At 36.9% G+C, this 15,653-nt stretch overlaps 2 protein-coding genes, 3 long non-coding RNA genes and 1 other non-coding gene across 6 annotated transcripts; 2 read left to right on the top strand and 4 right to left on the bottom strand.

Moving 5' to 3' along the window:
• Nucleotides 1-978: 978 nt before the first annotated feature.
• LOC140820481 (uncharacterized) lies at nucleotides 979-4,768 on the top strand. The gene is made up of 2 exons (XR_012115495.1): nucleotides 979-1,501; nucleotides 1,731-4,768. It is a non-coding gene; the product is annotated as an uncharacterized lncRNA (long non-coding RNA).
• LOC140820482 (uncharacterized) lies at nucleotides 3,779-5,275 on the bottom strand. Its single transcript, XR_012115496.1, has 2 exons — nucleotides 4,928-5,275; nucleotides 3,779-3,931 (listed from the first exon to the last, which is right to left on the bottom strand). It is a non-coding gene; the product is annotated as an uncharacterized lncRNA (long non-coding RNA).
• A 1,167-nt stretch (nucleotides 5,276-6,442) lies between these two features.
• On the bottom strand, nucleotides 6,443-9,044 carry LOC140820483 (THO complex subunit 4B-like). The gene is made up of 5 exons (XM_073180778.1): nucleotides 8,824-9,044; nucleotides 8,577-8,741; nucleotides 7,322-7,390; nucleotides 7,058-7,242; nucleotides 6,443-6,768 (listed from the first exon to the last, which is right to left on the bottom strand). Exons 1-5 carry the CDS (start codon nucleotides 8,962-8,964, stop codon nucleotides 6,600-6,602), a joined length of 729 nt encoding a protein of 242 aa, XP_073036879.1. The 5' UTR covers nucleotides 8,965-9,044; the 3' UTR covers nucleotides 6,443-6,599.
• A 47-nt stretch (nucleotides 9,045-9,091) lies between these two features.
• Nucleotides 9,092-9,165, top strand: TRNAV-AAC (transfer RNA valine (anticodon AAC)). Its single transcript has one exon. It is a non-coding gene; the product is annotated as a tRNA-Val (tRNA).
• Nucleotides 9,166-9,938: 773 nt separating this feature from the next.
• LOC140820465 (probable ADP-ribosylation factor GTPase-activating protein AGD6) lies at nucleotides 9,939-13,127 on the bottom strand. The gene is made up of 3 exons (XM_073180757.1): nucleotides 12,085-13,127; nucleotides 11,897-11,986; nucleotides 9,939-10,667 (listed from the first exon to the last, which is right to left on the bottom strand). The coding sequence occupies exons 1-3, from the start codon at nucleotides 12,898-12,900 to the stop codon at nucleotides 10,167-10,169; spliced, it is 1,407 nt and encodes a 468-aa protein (XP_073036858.1). The 5' UTR covers nucleotides 12,901-13,127; the 3' UTR covers nucleotides 9,939-10,166.
• A 666-nt stretch (nucleotides 13,128-13,793) lies between these two features.
• Nucleotides 13,794-14,505, bottom strand: LOC140820477 (uncharacterized). The gene is made up of 2 exons (XR_012115494.1): nucleotides 14,256-14,505; nucleotides 13,794-14,122 (listed from the first exon to the last, which is right to left on the bottom strand). It is a non-coding gene; the product is annotated as an uncharacterized lncRNA (long non-coding RNA).
• Between the last annotated feature and the right edge of the window lie 1,148 nt (nucleotides 14,506-15,653).

Raw genomic sequence — 15,653 nt, forward strand, 5'->3', positions numbered from 1 at the left:
CGACGCTGTCACTACACTGAGGGCACGCTCGCCGGAAGACTGTTACCGAGGCAATGGATGTCGTTTATGCTTGGAAGAGGCAGGGACGTACCTTGTATGTATTTGGTGGTTAAGGATCTAGGTTTAGGAAGTTTGTGTAAATTATATGTTTCGATAGGGTTGTGCTTGATCAATGTGCGCAGAATATAATGTAGATGGTTACCTATTGGAGCTGTGTTTCATTTCTGATGAATGTGTATCCGGATTTTGGTTTGGTGCAATGAAATGGAATTCCGAAATTCTTAAATTCGGTACTTAATTTCTTTTTTTCTAGATTATAATCAGATTTTGTTGATAGGCTGACGATAGGCTCCTGTATTGTGTTTGTCAAGGAATCCTAGAATGAATTACGGTTGTTTGATCTACAGGTGAGCCTGGGCGTGTTCGAAACTTTTTGGAGCAGCTAATGATATGTTCGAAGCGAGCTCGGGTCAATGTTTTTCTCCTTCGCCTTTCTCACTCATACGTATGCACTTGGTCTTGAATTAATTTCATTTCACTCTCATCCGTGACATTATTAAGCGTTGTTTCTGCTGTTATTGTTAAATGCATCGAGTTTTACCTGAATTAAAGCTGCAATTGCATGCGTACTTGGATGGTTACGCAATCAGATTAAATTTTATTAAATATTGTGAAGTACTTTCATATGATTCGAAGGTGAGTTTATTTATATGAACAACTTCCTCCTGTCTCTATCCTAATTATGTCAGTCATAGTGATGATTTTAATCTAATTTAATATAGGAATTCGTGTGATATAGTCATGTCAGTATTGTGTTCTTGATTTATGATATTGTGGCTGGTACCTTGGAAACCTGATTTGCATATTTTCTTTATTAAATTAAATGTTCTCTGCATTCAGATTCGACATAAAAACCCTTGCAAATGAATTTGCCACCGAGTTCTAATGATTGTGTCGTTATTTTCTTATTTTTATCTTTCAGTCGATTGCTTGACAATCGGAGTTGGTCTCACAGGGTTATGAACTTTTTCTTTTTTCTTGTTGAATCTGTTTGCTTTCCCTAGAAATGTGGGTCTGTTTGAAGATTGAAAACTACTAGTCTGAGAACTATCTTTCTAATATTTTTTAGTGTTGAAGCTAAATATTAGATTGATATCGCTATAATAGTTGTCTTTTAGATTCACCTTGAAGCGCATAGTCATTAGGGTATTTAGTATCTCATTATGGTCGAGGTCATGTGATGTCTGTGCTTGGTTACTTTTTACTACAGGGTTACTCAGTTTACCGAGGTTACGAATAACATAACGTGTGCTGAGTTTATGTTTTCACATTTTCAAATCCAAGATATGTGATCATATTGGGGTTCCCATATATGTTTGGTCGGACGCTGTGATAACAATATTTAAAAAAGACCACATAGCCAGGAATCTATGTATGGCCACTCCCACGAATTCATACCCATAAAGGAATGAATTGGGTTTAGCGAGGTGATTCTACATGGGTACTAACAGATGATTTTAGATTCCAAGGAAACCAACTTTAAAAACTTTTTCCAAGGACACCAACATTTTTTCCTATTTTTCTCTTTTCTACGAAGTGGTAATATTACAGATTTATCCGTTTCTCATTCCGCATCTCAAGTCACCAACATCATGTTTCACGTTGCTCTTTCCACGGCTCTCAATTCACCGTATTTCTCATGCCCCAACTCAAATTTACTATGTTCTTAGATTTTCGCTGCTGGGTCCTTCGTTCCTGATCTTACCGCCCAATCTTTGCATGTCGGGCTATCGATTCCAAAGTCTTCCACACAAGGTAAAGATTCACAATTCTTCCTCTCAAATCTCTTTGTTTTTTGTAGATAGTAGTTCGTTGTTGCTGTTTGGTTTGGCTTTTCGAATTTCTATATATTCTATTTTTGGGAGACCATGAATAGGCTTACTTTGTGGGCTTTTGGTTCGATGTCTTTTCACACCACTATAGCAAAAAGGTACGGCTTCTAGCCTGTCTCTGACAATCTGTTTGGTTCATGTTGATTTTTGGTTATCGATTTGGTTTATCTCTGGATATTTGTTTGACGGAACCACCAAATAATATCTAAATTATAGCAATTTTGATTTTTTAAATTGCTATTTGGAGGATTCAATTAACGGAGAGAAACATCTCTCCTGTTTCTCTCCGCTGTTTCTCTCCGCTATATGAGTCAAACGGCCATGTAAGGGAATATGGTGCTGTAACGTCGAAGAGGAAATGTTTGTATACGATAGCTATTGATCTCTGATGTAAAAAAGAAAAGGGCCAAAATAGCTGATTTTAAGTTTCGAACCAACTGAGCTCATGGATTGTAATTTTAGGTAGTGCTGGAGTGTTTGTGATGGCTGCCTAGTGTTATTATTGTTGGGTGAAACTGAAAACTTGAGGTCGACTCCTGTATGTCCGGTGAAATGTCTAAAGCAGATACGTTTCTGGAAATCGTACATGATATGTGTTTGATATTTTGTTTCTGAATTATGAGGTCAGAAAAAAATGAGCCTATGAGGTTGAGAGAGTTTCATTGTAAATATGATAGATTTTTTGGTTGTATTGTCACTTATGGCAGAGAGTAGGCAAATATTCAGTAGAAGTTGCTTTTGATTATTCATTAATTAGACAGATATGCTTATTCTAGTTTTATATTTCCTTAAACTTATGTTAATTTGAATTCAATGTTGTTAACTTTATGGTACAACTTCAGGTAACTGTCTCATGATCTCAAAATCTTTCTGGTTCATGTTGATATTTCGTTTTCAATTTTGTTTCAGTTTCTACTTTTTTATGTTGGTTTTTTTGTTAGGACACAAACATGAAAATTGGTTTTCTAATTTGTTGGGCTTTCAAATCGAGTCACCCACCTGAAAATTCATGTTTAATATCTAAAATTCATCGTTTAAGTTGTTTAGTGCTAACAGGAAACTTTACTCTGTTGAGTATCCTACGATGAGAATTGGTCCCTCGTTTCCATCTTTTGAAATGCAACAGTTGAAGGCAAGCGAACTAAATAGCTCTCACGCACTTAACTCATTTCACCTCTCGCATCGATTACATCCAAGCTTTACTTCCATTTTATATTCTGCATCCAGAGAGAATTTTCTTTCAGACACCATTCATTTGGAACAAAAAAGAAGTCCTAAAAATGGTGATTTCTTGTATTTGACCAGTCTGGTGATATAAGTATAACTACCTTTGTATATGGTTCTATGATGGAGAACCCCATTCAAGATGGAGCTTGTTTGGTGCCCAAGCTTCCACCCTCTGCAGAAAACAACCAAATCGAGGAAGAACCCATGAAAATTTTCCATCCTTTGAATCCCATTATGAATGATGAACGGATAGAAGATCACTCACGAAATGATATGGATCATGAAATTGTTGAAGACACCGAAGAATTGAATGCTTTGCTCTGTTCAGATAGCGACAGCGATTATTTAAAGGATGATGAAGAAATGAGCACAGGTCGTTCACCTAGTACAATGACCCACAATCAAACGTGTGAAGAAACATGTGAAGATGCCAACAGTTTTACTGGGCCAACGAAAAGGCAGAAGCTTTTGGATGGAAATTGTGATTTACCATTTCTAAGGCGCACTCGCAGCTCTGCGAAAAACTATGCATGCACTACTTTGGATGACGAAGCAGAATCCACTTGTAGAGACAACTTTAGTTCAGAAGAATTTTGTTTCTAGTCTTGCAACAAAAGGAAAGAAAGAGTACAGGAAACACTGAGCAGGTTGCAGTGCACATTCCCAAATTTACAAGGTAACAATCCAGTTGCCTTTATTGGTAAAACAATTCAATACCTGAGAACATTGAAGGTTGAAGCCAAAGCTTCAGGACTTTATTCTGATTGAATTTCTTTCTTCCTTGTCTCACCAAGGACAGTACTAATAAGGACCTGACCATGGTTCGTCGGAACGGAACGGGAATGGTGACCACCGCTCCAGAGTTCCAGGGCAAAGCGGAGATTGTTTTGTAGCGTTGTTCTTCGACGTTTTATCGGCGATATAACGGGAAAGCGGAACGGTTTGGTGTTTAAAAAATATGATGATGAGATATTTATGGTTCATTACGGTGTATGGTAATGGTTATTGTAGATGGTTGTTGTTTATGGTTCATTTATGGTTATGGTTATGGATTGGGGGGACATCGACAAATTCAAATGACAGATAATTATGGATCGATGAGTTACAATTGGGACTTTCAGCATGTTGGGTATGATCCGACTGGATATCAATCAGGTGGATATGGATATCAGGGTAATTATATTTCTACACACGATTCTTTTGATAGATCATTTGATTTTTCAACATCCGGCACACATGGAATTAAACATCGTGGATTTGATTATGGGTCGTCTCAGTATATTGGTGATAGATATAATGAATCTTCATCATCTATATGGCGTGGTGTTGGACGTCATGGTCCCGAATATAGATCTTCAAGTACAGCTGATAGTTCTACTGTGTATCGTGGATTCAGATACTATAATCGTCGTGATGAAACACTATTACAAAATCAGTCATCCCATTCTAATGATCTTTCATCATCTCAATCAAATCAATATCACTATTAGCAATCACGTCAACATCCAAATGTTCGAAATCAATTTAATCTACGAGATAGTGATGAAGAATATAACAATGATCTCGCTGTTATAATTTTTAGTGTGTATTTTATTGTGTTATTATTGTAAAATAGTTTTGTATTGATATATTAATTTGTAATAACTTAATATATTTTATTTTTTAGTATGATGTAATTTATATTTAAAATTTTTTATCAATTTTTTGAATTTATTAATATTTTTATACAACCATTCCGCAACATTACATTAGAATTGGAACGGTCGTTGCCGTTCCAAACACCGCAATCGTTCCGGCGAACCATGGACCTGACTGTTCGACATACCTGTAAAAAGGTTGAATATTTTAAATTATGTGGATTAGAAGTCTTAAGCCTTTCCTGCAAGGATTTAAATGGAGCAAAAAAGATTTTGTTTTCGAGTTTTCTCTGAACGTCATTATCATACCCACAGGGTGACTAAAAATAACTCGTCAGAGAGTAAAATGACATTCCTTTGGAAGAAGAATGGAAGAATCCTTCTCTTGGTAGGACCTCTCAAAAGGAAGCATGCATGGGCATTGCGTGCTTCGCAGGCCCTAAATCTTGCCTGACTTAAATTGGCACTTCTGTCAAGGATTCTGTCTCATTGCATGGAGGATACGTTAATGGTTTGTCTATCCTTTTCAAATTATGATCTAACATAACAAACAAGATCCAAAAAACCATGCAAGCTAAAAATAGACGATGCATTGATATTATCTATTTGAATTATTGGACTCCGACTGAATTCGAAATGTGTGCACATGGAGTTTGGATTTTTCGTTTGATTAGTCCACAAAGTTTTAAAATCCCAACTAATATTTGATTAATATAAAACTTACAAAGCTCTATTGCTCCTACTAGAATTCAAGTCTTCGGCAAATTGGAATTTTAACTTGAGTTGAATTCGACCCAAATAATTCCTGTTTTTTTTTTTAAAAAAATTAAGTTGAGTTTTGAGTTGGTAAAAAATATCAGGGCTTCAAAGCAAATACAAGTAAACTGGTAGTATTGTCATCTATTAGTTCATATTTGGAACAAAATATTACAATGTGAAAGAGCATAATAATTTATTATGATAGTTTATGAAAGTTAAAGTTATGGTATAAAACAAATATAGCAAGTGTGTATATATAGTTTAAAGGGAAAAGAGTATAATGAAGGGAAAAGAGTATCCATTATAAATATAAAATTCAAAATCAATTTGACCTCTGTCGTAAGTAAACAAACTCTAATCTAGAGTGTTTTCGATCAAACAGAGTAAACTAATTTAGAATCGAATTCCACTTTTTTTAATTTTTTAAATCCAAGGTAAATTTGTTTAATTTATTTTCAAAATTGAATAAAATTTTGATTTGACCCCGTTTAATCTTAACATATTTTAAAATAATTTAAATATATTATAGCTTACAAACGGTTGGACAAAATAATTAAGACGCAAATTTGATTTCAAAATATATGAAAATATGTTTGAATCCACTCGAATCCAGTAATTTCAAATATGAACGGGATGATATTACAACCTACTACTTTGATCTTTTTCGAACAAATACTGAACAATTTTTTGTCTTAGTTAACAAGTGATGAGATAATCTCACAGATCAATTTTATTAGATATATTTTATTTGAATCAACAATAAAAAAATATTATTTTTTTATAATAAATATGAGTAATGTGGATTTTACATACGAATAAAGACATGTGAGATCGTTTCACGAGAGATTTGATTGGGAAAAAATGGAACATGATTTCCAAAGCATACAAGATTAAAACACAGCAAGAATGGTAACCACAATAAACAGGACAGTGAAACATAGAATGAATACCACACACATGAGAAGTCGAATTTATAGAATCAAAATTGATGAAAATATTTTGAGCTGAGATGACTAGTCTCACCTTCAAAAGTTTTAAGAAAAATATTCTAAATCTTCATTAAAAGTAGCCGTAAATGATAGAGCTAACTTGTTTCTTTTGCAGCTGCATGGTACATATCCAAATCGGCATCAAGATCTTGTGCAGATATCCTCGTACCATCTCCTCTACCATTTCCACGAGAATTCCTCACACCACGAGCACCGCGCCGGAGTAGTCCTCTAACACCACCTCTTCCTCGAACTCGCTCATTCCTTTCCCACAAAGTTCATAGGAAAAAGAATCCTCAGATTAGAGTGACGCTTGCTTTCAGAAAGGAGTATTAAATCTAGAGTTCTTTTGAAAAAAGAAAAAATGAACAGAACAGTGAACACTAATCGAGATTTGAATAGTCACATTGTAAACTTTAATCAGGCAGGTAAACTGCTAAAAATTGTTCCATGCAGTCATTTTTATTATTTCATCAATTTATCACTCATTTGGTTTCTTTATTAATTTTTTCTAATGTTCCGAAAGAGTAGATGAGATGCCAACGGAACAAACCATATGGGAGCACCATTGTTATTCCTAGAGCCACCAAATGAAGCAAGAGGTATCCCAGAAGGTGGGAGCATGTTCACCCCTACAATCTCGATTTTAATGGGCTTTCCATCCAGTTGGACATGATTGTATCTTTTGATAGCCCCCTCTGCATCTGTACGTCGAAAAAATACTACTTCTGCAGTCCCCTATGAGAAATAATCCACATTTTAACTGTCATCAGTAGTTGAAAAAAGTTTGGAAACAACAGATTCACAGCACAAATACCTCTGATCGTCCAAATTTGTCATAGTGAACTGCACAACTTTTCAGCTCACCTACATCTGAGAACAGCTCCTGCATATTATGGCACATACGGTAAGTCTAAATCTCCAACTTCCACAAGAAGAAAGGTCGACGGGAATCTGCAAATACTGGTTTATCTCACCCTTTTCTCATAAAAAATCAATGTCATACAAGTTCAAATGTTGTTAAGTGTCAACTATCATGGAAAATGCAGATGAACTAACCAAGTTTCCTCCTTTGATTGTGTAACATATACATCTAGTTTTTCTAATTACTTGGAAACAAAGCACAAAAACTTTCTTCTAGGCTGTTTTCGATGGAATGATTTGGTGTTAGATTTCAAATCCTTACTGTAAATCTACTCACGTGGATATCAAACCCATGGATTTGAAATCCCTCAACTCTAACCCAAATAAGACTTTTAAAATCTTCATTACTAGAGTACTATCAAATCTATCGTTTCAGATCCTCCCACAAATAATCATTTATTTGTAAACAAGAATATTGTCACAATCTATCAAACAGTTCCACTGTCGGCAGTTCACTGTCATTACTTGGTACAAGTTAAATTTACTATGTACCTAATTATATAGTAAACACATTCGTTGTCCCACATTGATTCTATAATCAACTACGGATTGTTAGTAAGCTTGATCGAATATTACTTCTCTGTTTGGATTCTTCTCAAGAGCAAACAGCCTTACATGAGTGCCCTTGTTTAAAATCGATGTAGCAAAAGGGGTATTCAATTTCATTAATGTGCTCCATGTTCACACCTGATTAAAGGTGCATGCATCAGTGTGATTGAAAGCCGTCCACAGTAAGCCACCACAGATTTTAGATTTTTAAGGGGTGACAATGCTATCCCACATCAGACTCCACAAGCTTAGAGGCTCCTGTGTCTAGAAGTTTCATATTTTGAATTTAGATTCTCTTATTGAACTTATGGCCTAAGGCATCTCTATTGTGCAAGACCAGATTAATCTAATTTGTTCCAATATCGTGATCACGCCACTCAAATACTCTAAGCATGTCTTCCCACTACAGGTCCTCGTCAAGAACTTCAAATTCTAAGATATGGTATGTTTAGAGTATTCATTTATTTCTCCATGTTTAACAACTTTGCAAATCTGTTCAAGCAAAATGAAATGGAATGATTTTCATAACTAGATACGGAAACATGGAACTAAAATAAAATTAAGCGTAAAAATGGAAATAAAACTCAAAGAATTATTACACTGATGTCAAGGTCCGACACCCCGTAATCCAGATTGGAAATCAAAAGTTTCGTCCCCGTCTCAAGTACCAAATCCCTCGCTCCTCCTTGAATAGGGTAAAACGCCGCAGCGGCCCTCTCTTCCGCCAACATGCTGTCGCTCCACCGAGTCTCCGCTGCCCGAGCCTTACAAAATATATCAAAATTCAACTTCAAGACAAACACTTAACAATCAAAAAATCAAAACAAACCAAAAACAGAATCTAACCTTGGGAAAGGAGTACGGAGTGGCGCGGTCAGCAGAACGGTTATCGAACCGCCTGGTCGGCACCGGCCCGTAATTCGGTGCTCTGGCCGAATTTTTGCTCGTTTTGATTATATCATCCAAACTCAAGTCCAGATTCGACATTTCGAAACTCAACCCGACTAGGGTTCTTGGGGAAGAAAGAAAGGGCCGAAGAATGGAGGGTATCGGGGTTTAGTGCAAAAATTATCGGTATGATTACAATATTTGTTTAACAGAATATCATCACAAAGGTGTCGTGGTGTAGTTGGTTATCACGTCAGTCTAACACACTGAAGGACTCCGGTTCGAGTCCGGGCGACGCCAAGTAAAATTTTCGGTAAACTAGCATTTTGTATATATATTTAATTTATTTTTTTGGGCAACACAACACTTTAAAATTTCGGAATGAGTTTGTTTTGTTCGAACAGCACGATTTTTTAAGATTTCGGAACGAAATTGTTGATAAGAATCATAACTATCCACTCAAGTTTTCTTTGTACAAGTTTCAACTCGAATGCGATTGAATGTTGTTTCGGGATCAACATCGATGAATTACTAACGATGGTCATCATCCAACTACATTCCACTCATCGAAGAATTAATCCGCCTATATTTGATTTGGTTCTGATACAGAAGTTTTACAAACGAGGCCATAATTAGGGACAGACAAAACTTACATAAAGACAGCCGGTTCAGCCTATATCCATGACATAAATACATCGCACAAGAAGTGAAAATCGAATACCGAATTTGATAGATGAAAAACAAAAAGAATCTTCAACCAAGACTCGACCCCAGCTCATGAATCGAGATGTAACTAAATAACTAAGACTATGTTTCACGGGTGAATCCAGATATCTTCAGGCGGGAGTGAAAAAGACAGGCTGCGAAACTTTATGAAAATCGAAAATTGGAAAAATTAAAATGAAATATCCATTTCTTTCCGGTTGCCCTTCTCACCGAATCCAGCGGTCTTTTTGCTTTACTGTCTTACAGAAATGCGTACATTGCCATCTACTTGAAGATGGGACGTAAAGAGGAAGGCGACACAAATTTTGCCGCAGTTTGCATGGTAGTCGAAACTAAAGTACCGATGCTGAAAAACCAGTAACAAATCCAATTGCAGTCTAAAATTCAAAATTACAAAAGTGGTCTTCAAGACAAACAAGCAACCTATATAGTTTCTTGGGCATTTTCCAGGCCCACTATAGGAAATTTTACGTTTCATATACTACTTTCATCACACAACCCCTTCACAGATAACTTCTCTAAAGTCGATCGAAGGGTTTTTTAGAAACAATAATTGGGATTGAGATGTGCTAACCTCAAAGAAACCCTCCCTCTGTCCATTTGGTCTCAGATTTTCCATTATAACCCACGGTTTTCTTATCAGACCCAGTTTGACAGAAACTATAGAATCCATCATCCTTACCATCATCCCAGCCTGCCCAGCTATCTCCATTCTGGGATTTTGTCCCCTTTGTCGGTTCTTTCTTCTTGCTGTCTGCTGCATCCCAATCATCCCAGGAAGAAGAGGTAACAGAGTTAAACTGCCCACCAGAAGAGGTTTTTGTTCCGGTAGTAGAATTCCAACCTTCAGAATCTTGTCCAAACTCCTGATAATAGCCATTAGCCCGCCCTTCATTACGTTGCCAGCCATCATTTTTCAAGCCAGATCCTTCTTTAGTGTACTCCTCGACTTTCTGAGAAGCCAAGGCCATTACACCTTTCATAAGTCCCCATGTTTTTTGTCCAATTTCTGATGTTTTCGTTGTCACAACATTAACAGTTTCATTCACCTTCTGATCATATCCCCCCTCTTTTACCTGCAAAAGTGGGATTGATGAGCAATTTTCTTTTTCATCACATATTAAAGTTAGGGAAAGAAAAAGATAATGAACATCATCACCCAATATTGTAGATCTAATTTTTTGTGCTACAGTAACCTTGGATGAATCTTTAAAATTACAGAGCATATAACTCATCTGTTGCAGGATACTGACATAAAATTAAATTTGGACTAATTACTAAGCTTTTTAAGTTGACAATGCATTCAGAAGGTTTGGTTTGATGCATAAAAATGCATGTTGATGTGTAAGTGTAACCTCTATTTTTCATCTCCTTTTTTACTCTCACAAATTTGGGAACACAAGACCAAAAATTGAATCCAATGTTCCAAAGCACATAATGGGCTCCAACAATGTTTTAAGCCGAAAGGATGCAAATGGTGAGGTTCCCGTTAACAATGTACAGCATGCTCCTCATTAAAATCCCAGAAAGTAGTGGTATAGTAACATCAATTCAAAAACCTTAATTTCCAGCATAATATTCCATCAACTTTAATTGTAAAATACTAAAACCTGAAGTTATTTTAAGTTTTTTCGTTGAAATATCGTAGAAGACACAAAAATAAAGCAAGAAATGCAGAAAAATATAATTCCAGCAAAAACCTAACTAAGTACATGCCAAAAGACCAAAATTAGAGGAAAAAAAGGACAGAAAATAAGCATGTAGCTTCGCTTTGCAATAGCGCCGCTATTTCAGCTATCGCGATTGTCGCTGTAGTGCTAATAGCGAGGATAATGACCGCTTCGCTACGCTATTCGCTATAGCGAGGGCTACGGGGGCTATTGACAACTATGATCGGGATCATAAAAACTTACATGGGGAGAAACAAATTCTCTAGTTTTGCTACCACGTGAAATACACCTAAATTTTTCTAGCCGGGAATTTTGAAAAAGAATAAATGGTCAGGTTGGAAGGACGGACCTTTCATATCTCTCACAACCTCAATCAAGGAAAGTTAGATATTACTAAATGTATCCATTAAGACATCCACGAAATAACATTGACAGTATGCAACAGAACTAGCAGATAATCCGATTTAAAAATATGAAAAGAGAACATGGAAGACAATTACAAATAACTAAAAAAGGTTCCCTTTTAGCTAATATGCAAAACTTTGTGCATCTCCAGAAGTAAAATCAAAACACTCTCAAAAGAATACAAATACAATAACATGAGCAACAATCATGTCACTGGTAGGAAAAACTACCTTTGAAGTGAACTCCCTAGTCCCAGCTTGAACAACTGTTGCTGCAGATTGGGCGGCGGATGCAGCTACCACAGATAACCTGCCAAATCCCTGCATATAAAACCCACGAAGCATAAGCAGTCACAAATAAACAGATCAACTGATACTTAATAGGTACATAATAGCAGAAACATGCCAATAAAACGAACCTGGGAAACAGCAGAAAGAACATCCCCCTCTCCATAATTATTCTTAGGCGCTGGAGCAGGACTTGATCCAAATCCAACATACTTCCCACCTTGCGATGGATTGATCCCCTCTGGCCTGGACTCGTTTTCCGCCATCTTCATCGCAAAAAAACTCTCCTTGTTCGCCGCAGACGCCTCTAACTGAGCCCGTGAATAAATATCTTGTGTGGATTTAGAGCGGGAAGGTGCGCCACCTCCACTCCCGGAACTCCTAAAATCGCCTACAGTATTGTTTCTCCTAATACTATTGGGAGAATTATTCCCCCCATCATCAAAATTATCCCAGCTATCCCACCCCAAGTTACTTCCAGAATTAGCGCTTCCACCCCCATTAGCCCTCAGCGGAGGCTTACCCGCGGAACTACTCCCATTCTTATCATTCGATTTAAAGGTTTCTTTAACAACCGGAGGATCGCGCCAAGGTTTTCCCTCGGCAAGCGCCTGGATACGATCCCGATAAACGCCCGCCGCTTTGGTATTATACTTGGTCACTATGTCGGTTTCTTTAGGGATCCCGTACTGAGAAACAAAATGGTTGAATCTCTCATTACCCCCATGCTCCATTTTCTTGAGCTGGATCTCGGACCACGAGTCCATGGTCACAGATCGGACGAAGGAGATGTGAACGCCAAGCCCACGGTGTTTCCCCGAACACTCGAGGCACATGAAAACGCCGTATGACACTGATGCCCATTGGGGGTTCTTCTGGGAACAATCGACGCAGATCTTGTTTCCCACTTGCGATTGGAGCTCCCGAAGCCTACGCGATGCAGCCATACGTCGTCAGATTGGTGGGATTTAGGGATCGAGGAATCGGATCTGAGACGATCGATCTGGGGAAGATTGAATCTTCAGATTTGATGATGTGCGAGAATTTTCATTCTCTTCATATATATTATATAATTTTTCTGGTCCAGTTATTGGAGAAGAGAGGAAGAGGAGATGGCCGACACCGCGAAAAATGTTAGGATTAGCGTAGCTGGTGCCCAAGTGAGATGGGCTGTCCATGCTCAAGAGAAATTATATATATACTCCTTCTGAGGGTAAATTGGTCATTTAACAACATTCTCTTTCTTTTTATGTCCGGGGAAAAAAATTTCATGGCAACCATTCCTATATTGTCTTGGTTGGATTTGTGAAAATACATTTAGCATTTTATTCGTTGTATAAAAATTAGACAATTTGTTATCCAAACGAAAAAACATCCTATACATAAAGGTTCGATTCTAGTACATGAGATTAGCTCGAATTTAAATATCGAACTTGCTATGAACTTGAAATCACAAAAGATATCGTTAGAATGAGCTGAAAGAGTGTCCCGACGTAGTCCTTACGACGCTCAAGTTGAGTACTAGGATGAATGAGATAAAGCTTATGTTTTTGTAGCAACAACTGCCACCAATTGTCCTATATAGCTCGTGTGTTACAACTTATAATGATCCAAATGTGATATTTGGGCAACTGCATATGAGTTGTACCGTGGCTAATAACTTAATTTACTCTATCTAATAATAGTATTAGAACAAAGGTCAGAAATTGGATTTCATTAGTTGCAATTCAATGCAATAGTTGGTTGGATTTGCTCTATATATCTCTACATGTGGCATGATGAAAAAAAGTAGTGCTCGCCAGAAGTCAGTCTGCCAGCTACCGGTGAACACCGAGGAAAGATTTAAACAGTGATAGGGGAGAATACCAACTTCACCTTAGCATTAAGACAACCAGAAATATTCCCACAAACTATAGGAGCTAAATAACATCTATATAACTAGGCGAAGGAAAACCAAATACTGCACAGACAGAATGTATTTGCTAATATCACAAACGGTATCTGTTGGAAACAAGGCCACAATCCATATTTGAACAAAAACATAGATAAACAGGATTATGAGTTATGAAATTACATACTATTGCATCAAAAGCTCCATAAACAGCCATTCCACCACCAAAACCTTGTTCACCAAGTACAGGCTTGACAATTTCTTTGGTGTACTCGGCCCTGTATGAAGGGAAAAATTAAAAGATAGTGTAGTGGCAGGGGGCAAATACAATATTTGAGCAAGTCGACTGTTAATGATTTATGTTAGGGTAAGTATCTTGAATATTTAATCAGCATGTTTCAGGGTAATTACAACACAAATGCTTGTTTAAATCCTGAATATGCCATAAGAGGAATGATCAAGAGAATTCTTTTGTCAAGCAGTGGAGTTAACAAAGACTTTGACGCAGACACCACAGTAGATGAAAAGGTCGCGGAAGAATCTTGCAGCGCTTCTTCTTTACGGTTTCTTCTATTCAAGAAGTACATGAGAATTGTACCAAAGGTCATGCTACAGAGAAACAGAATGAAAAGTACAGTTGTGCCACTGGTACTTCCACGCTGCAATTGTTCAAGAGGTGACTCTCGTGAAATAAAACTTTCTTCTACACATTCAAAAGATGACTCCGATCCATGTAGTATTTTGTTCTGCATAAACTTATTTCAGAGTGTTCCTGCTGGTGATCAGCTCTGATACCATTTTGTCACGTACCGAGCTCAGATTCGCACTGACGCGACTGCATAAGAGACTCTATAAAAATTATTTCGTATTCGTCTTTGTTTACGAAAATTGTTAACTCAAGTTGTTATAATAATATATCGTAAGCTGTTGTAAAATATTTTAATTTTTCATTTTCAATAAACGTAGAACAATAGTGTAACAAATCAATTCCATCTCAAATAAAAACTTCTAAGAATTTTTTACTTGAAGACAATATAACAAATTAGCTAAGTATGATACTTTATTTCTTTTTCATTTCTAGTATTTATTTTTGTAATTTTAAATTTAAAAAATTAACTTATTAAAGGATACACAAAATTGTGATTATTATATTATTAAAGTTGGACGTGGAATAATAATTAAGAAATAATATTTAGTTTTATGAATTAAATTAAGATGGGGATTCTGAGTGGGATGTGACCGACAAGATTTGAACTAGGATTGGGAGTTCAATCGAGTTTCTTATTGTTGAACTCAAAACAACAGTACTAGAAGACAGACATTGTTTGGATTCCAGAGTGAGATAGCTACCCATAGTAGGACCAAACGCCAGAATAGGGGGTGGTGGTCCTTATTCCCTACTTTTGGTAGGAGATGGCTGCCGGGGTGAAGAAGGTGGCCCCATACGGTGGGAACGTGGGATTCATAAGGTAAGATTTCCTTTTTGATGGATCTTTTCTTTTTCCGACTGCTGAATGGCTTAGATAACCGACGCTGATATCGCTTGGGCTCTCTCCCAGAAAACCCTACGCTTACTCATTTAGCTCAAGGATATTCTTTGTTTTCTTGAGGCCATGCGGGCCCCGGACCACAAAAAAGGAAAGAACCCCATACAAATAGGATTTCCTCCCCGAATGAAAGCCGAGGAATGTCTAATTAAGTTATAGTTATAATATAACTAATTAGAAATTTAAATATATAGGATGAAAATAGAGAAGCATGACAAAACACATTTCAAATGTCATGTGAATTCAAAATACCAAACAAAAT

This window comes from Primulina eburnea, unplaced genomic scaffold, assembly GCF_022965805.1.
Source record: "Primulina eburnea isolate SZY01 unplaced genomic scaffold, ASM2296580v1 ctg1064_ERROPOS200000, whole genome shotgun sequence".
NCBI classification, from domain to species: domain Eukaryota; kingdom Viridiplantae; phylum Streptophyta; class Magnoliopsida; order Lamiales; family Gesneriaceae; genus Primulina; species Primulina eburnea.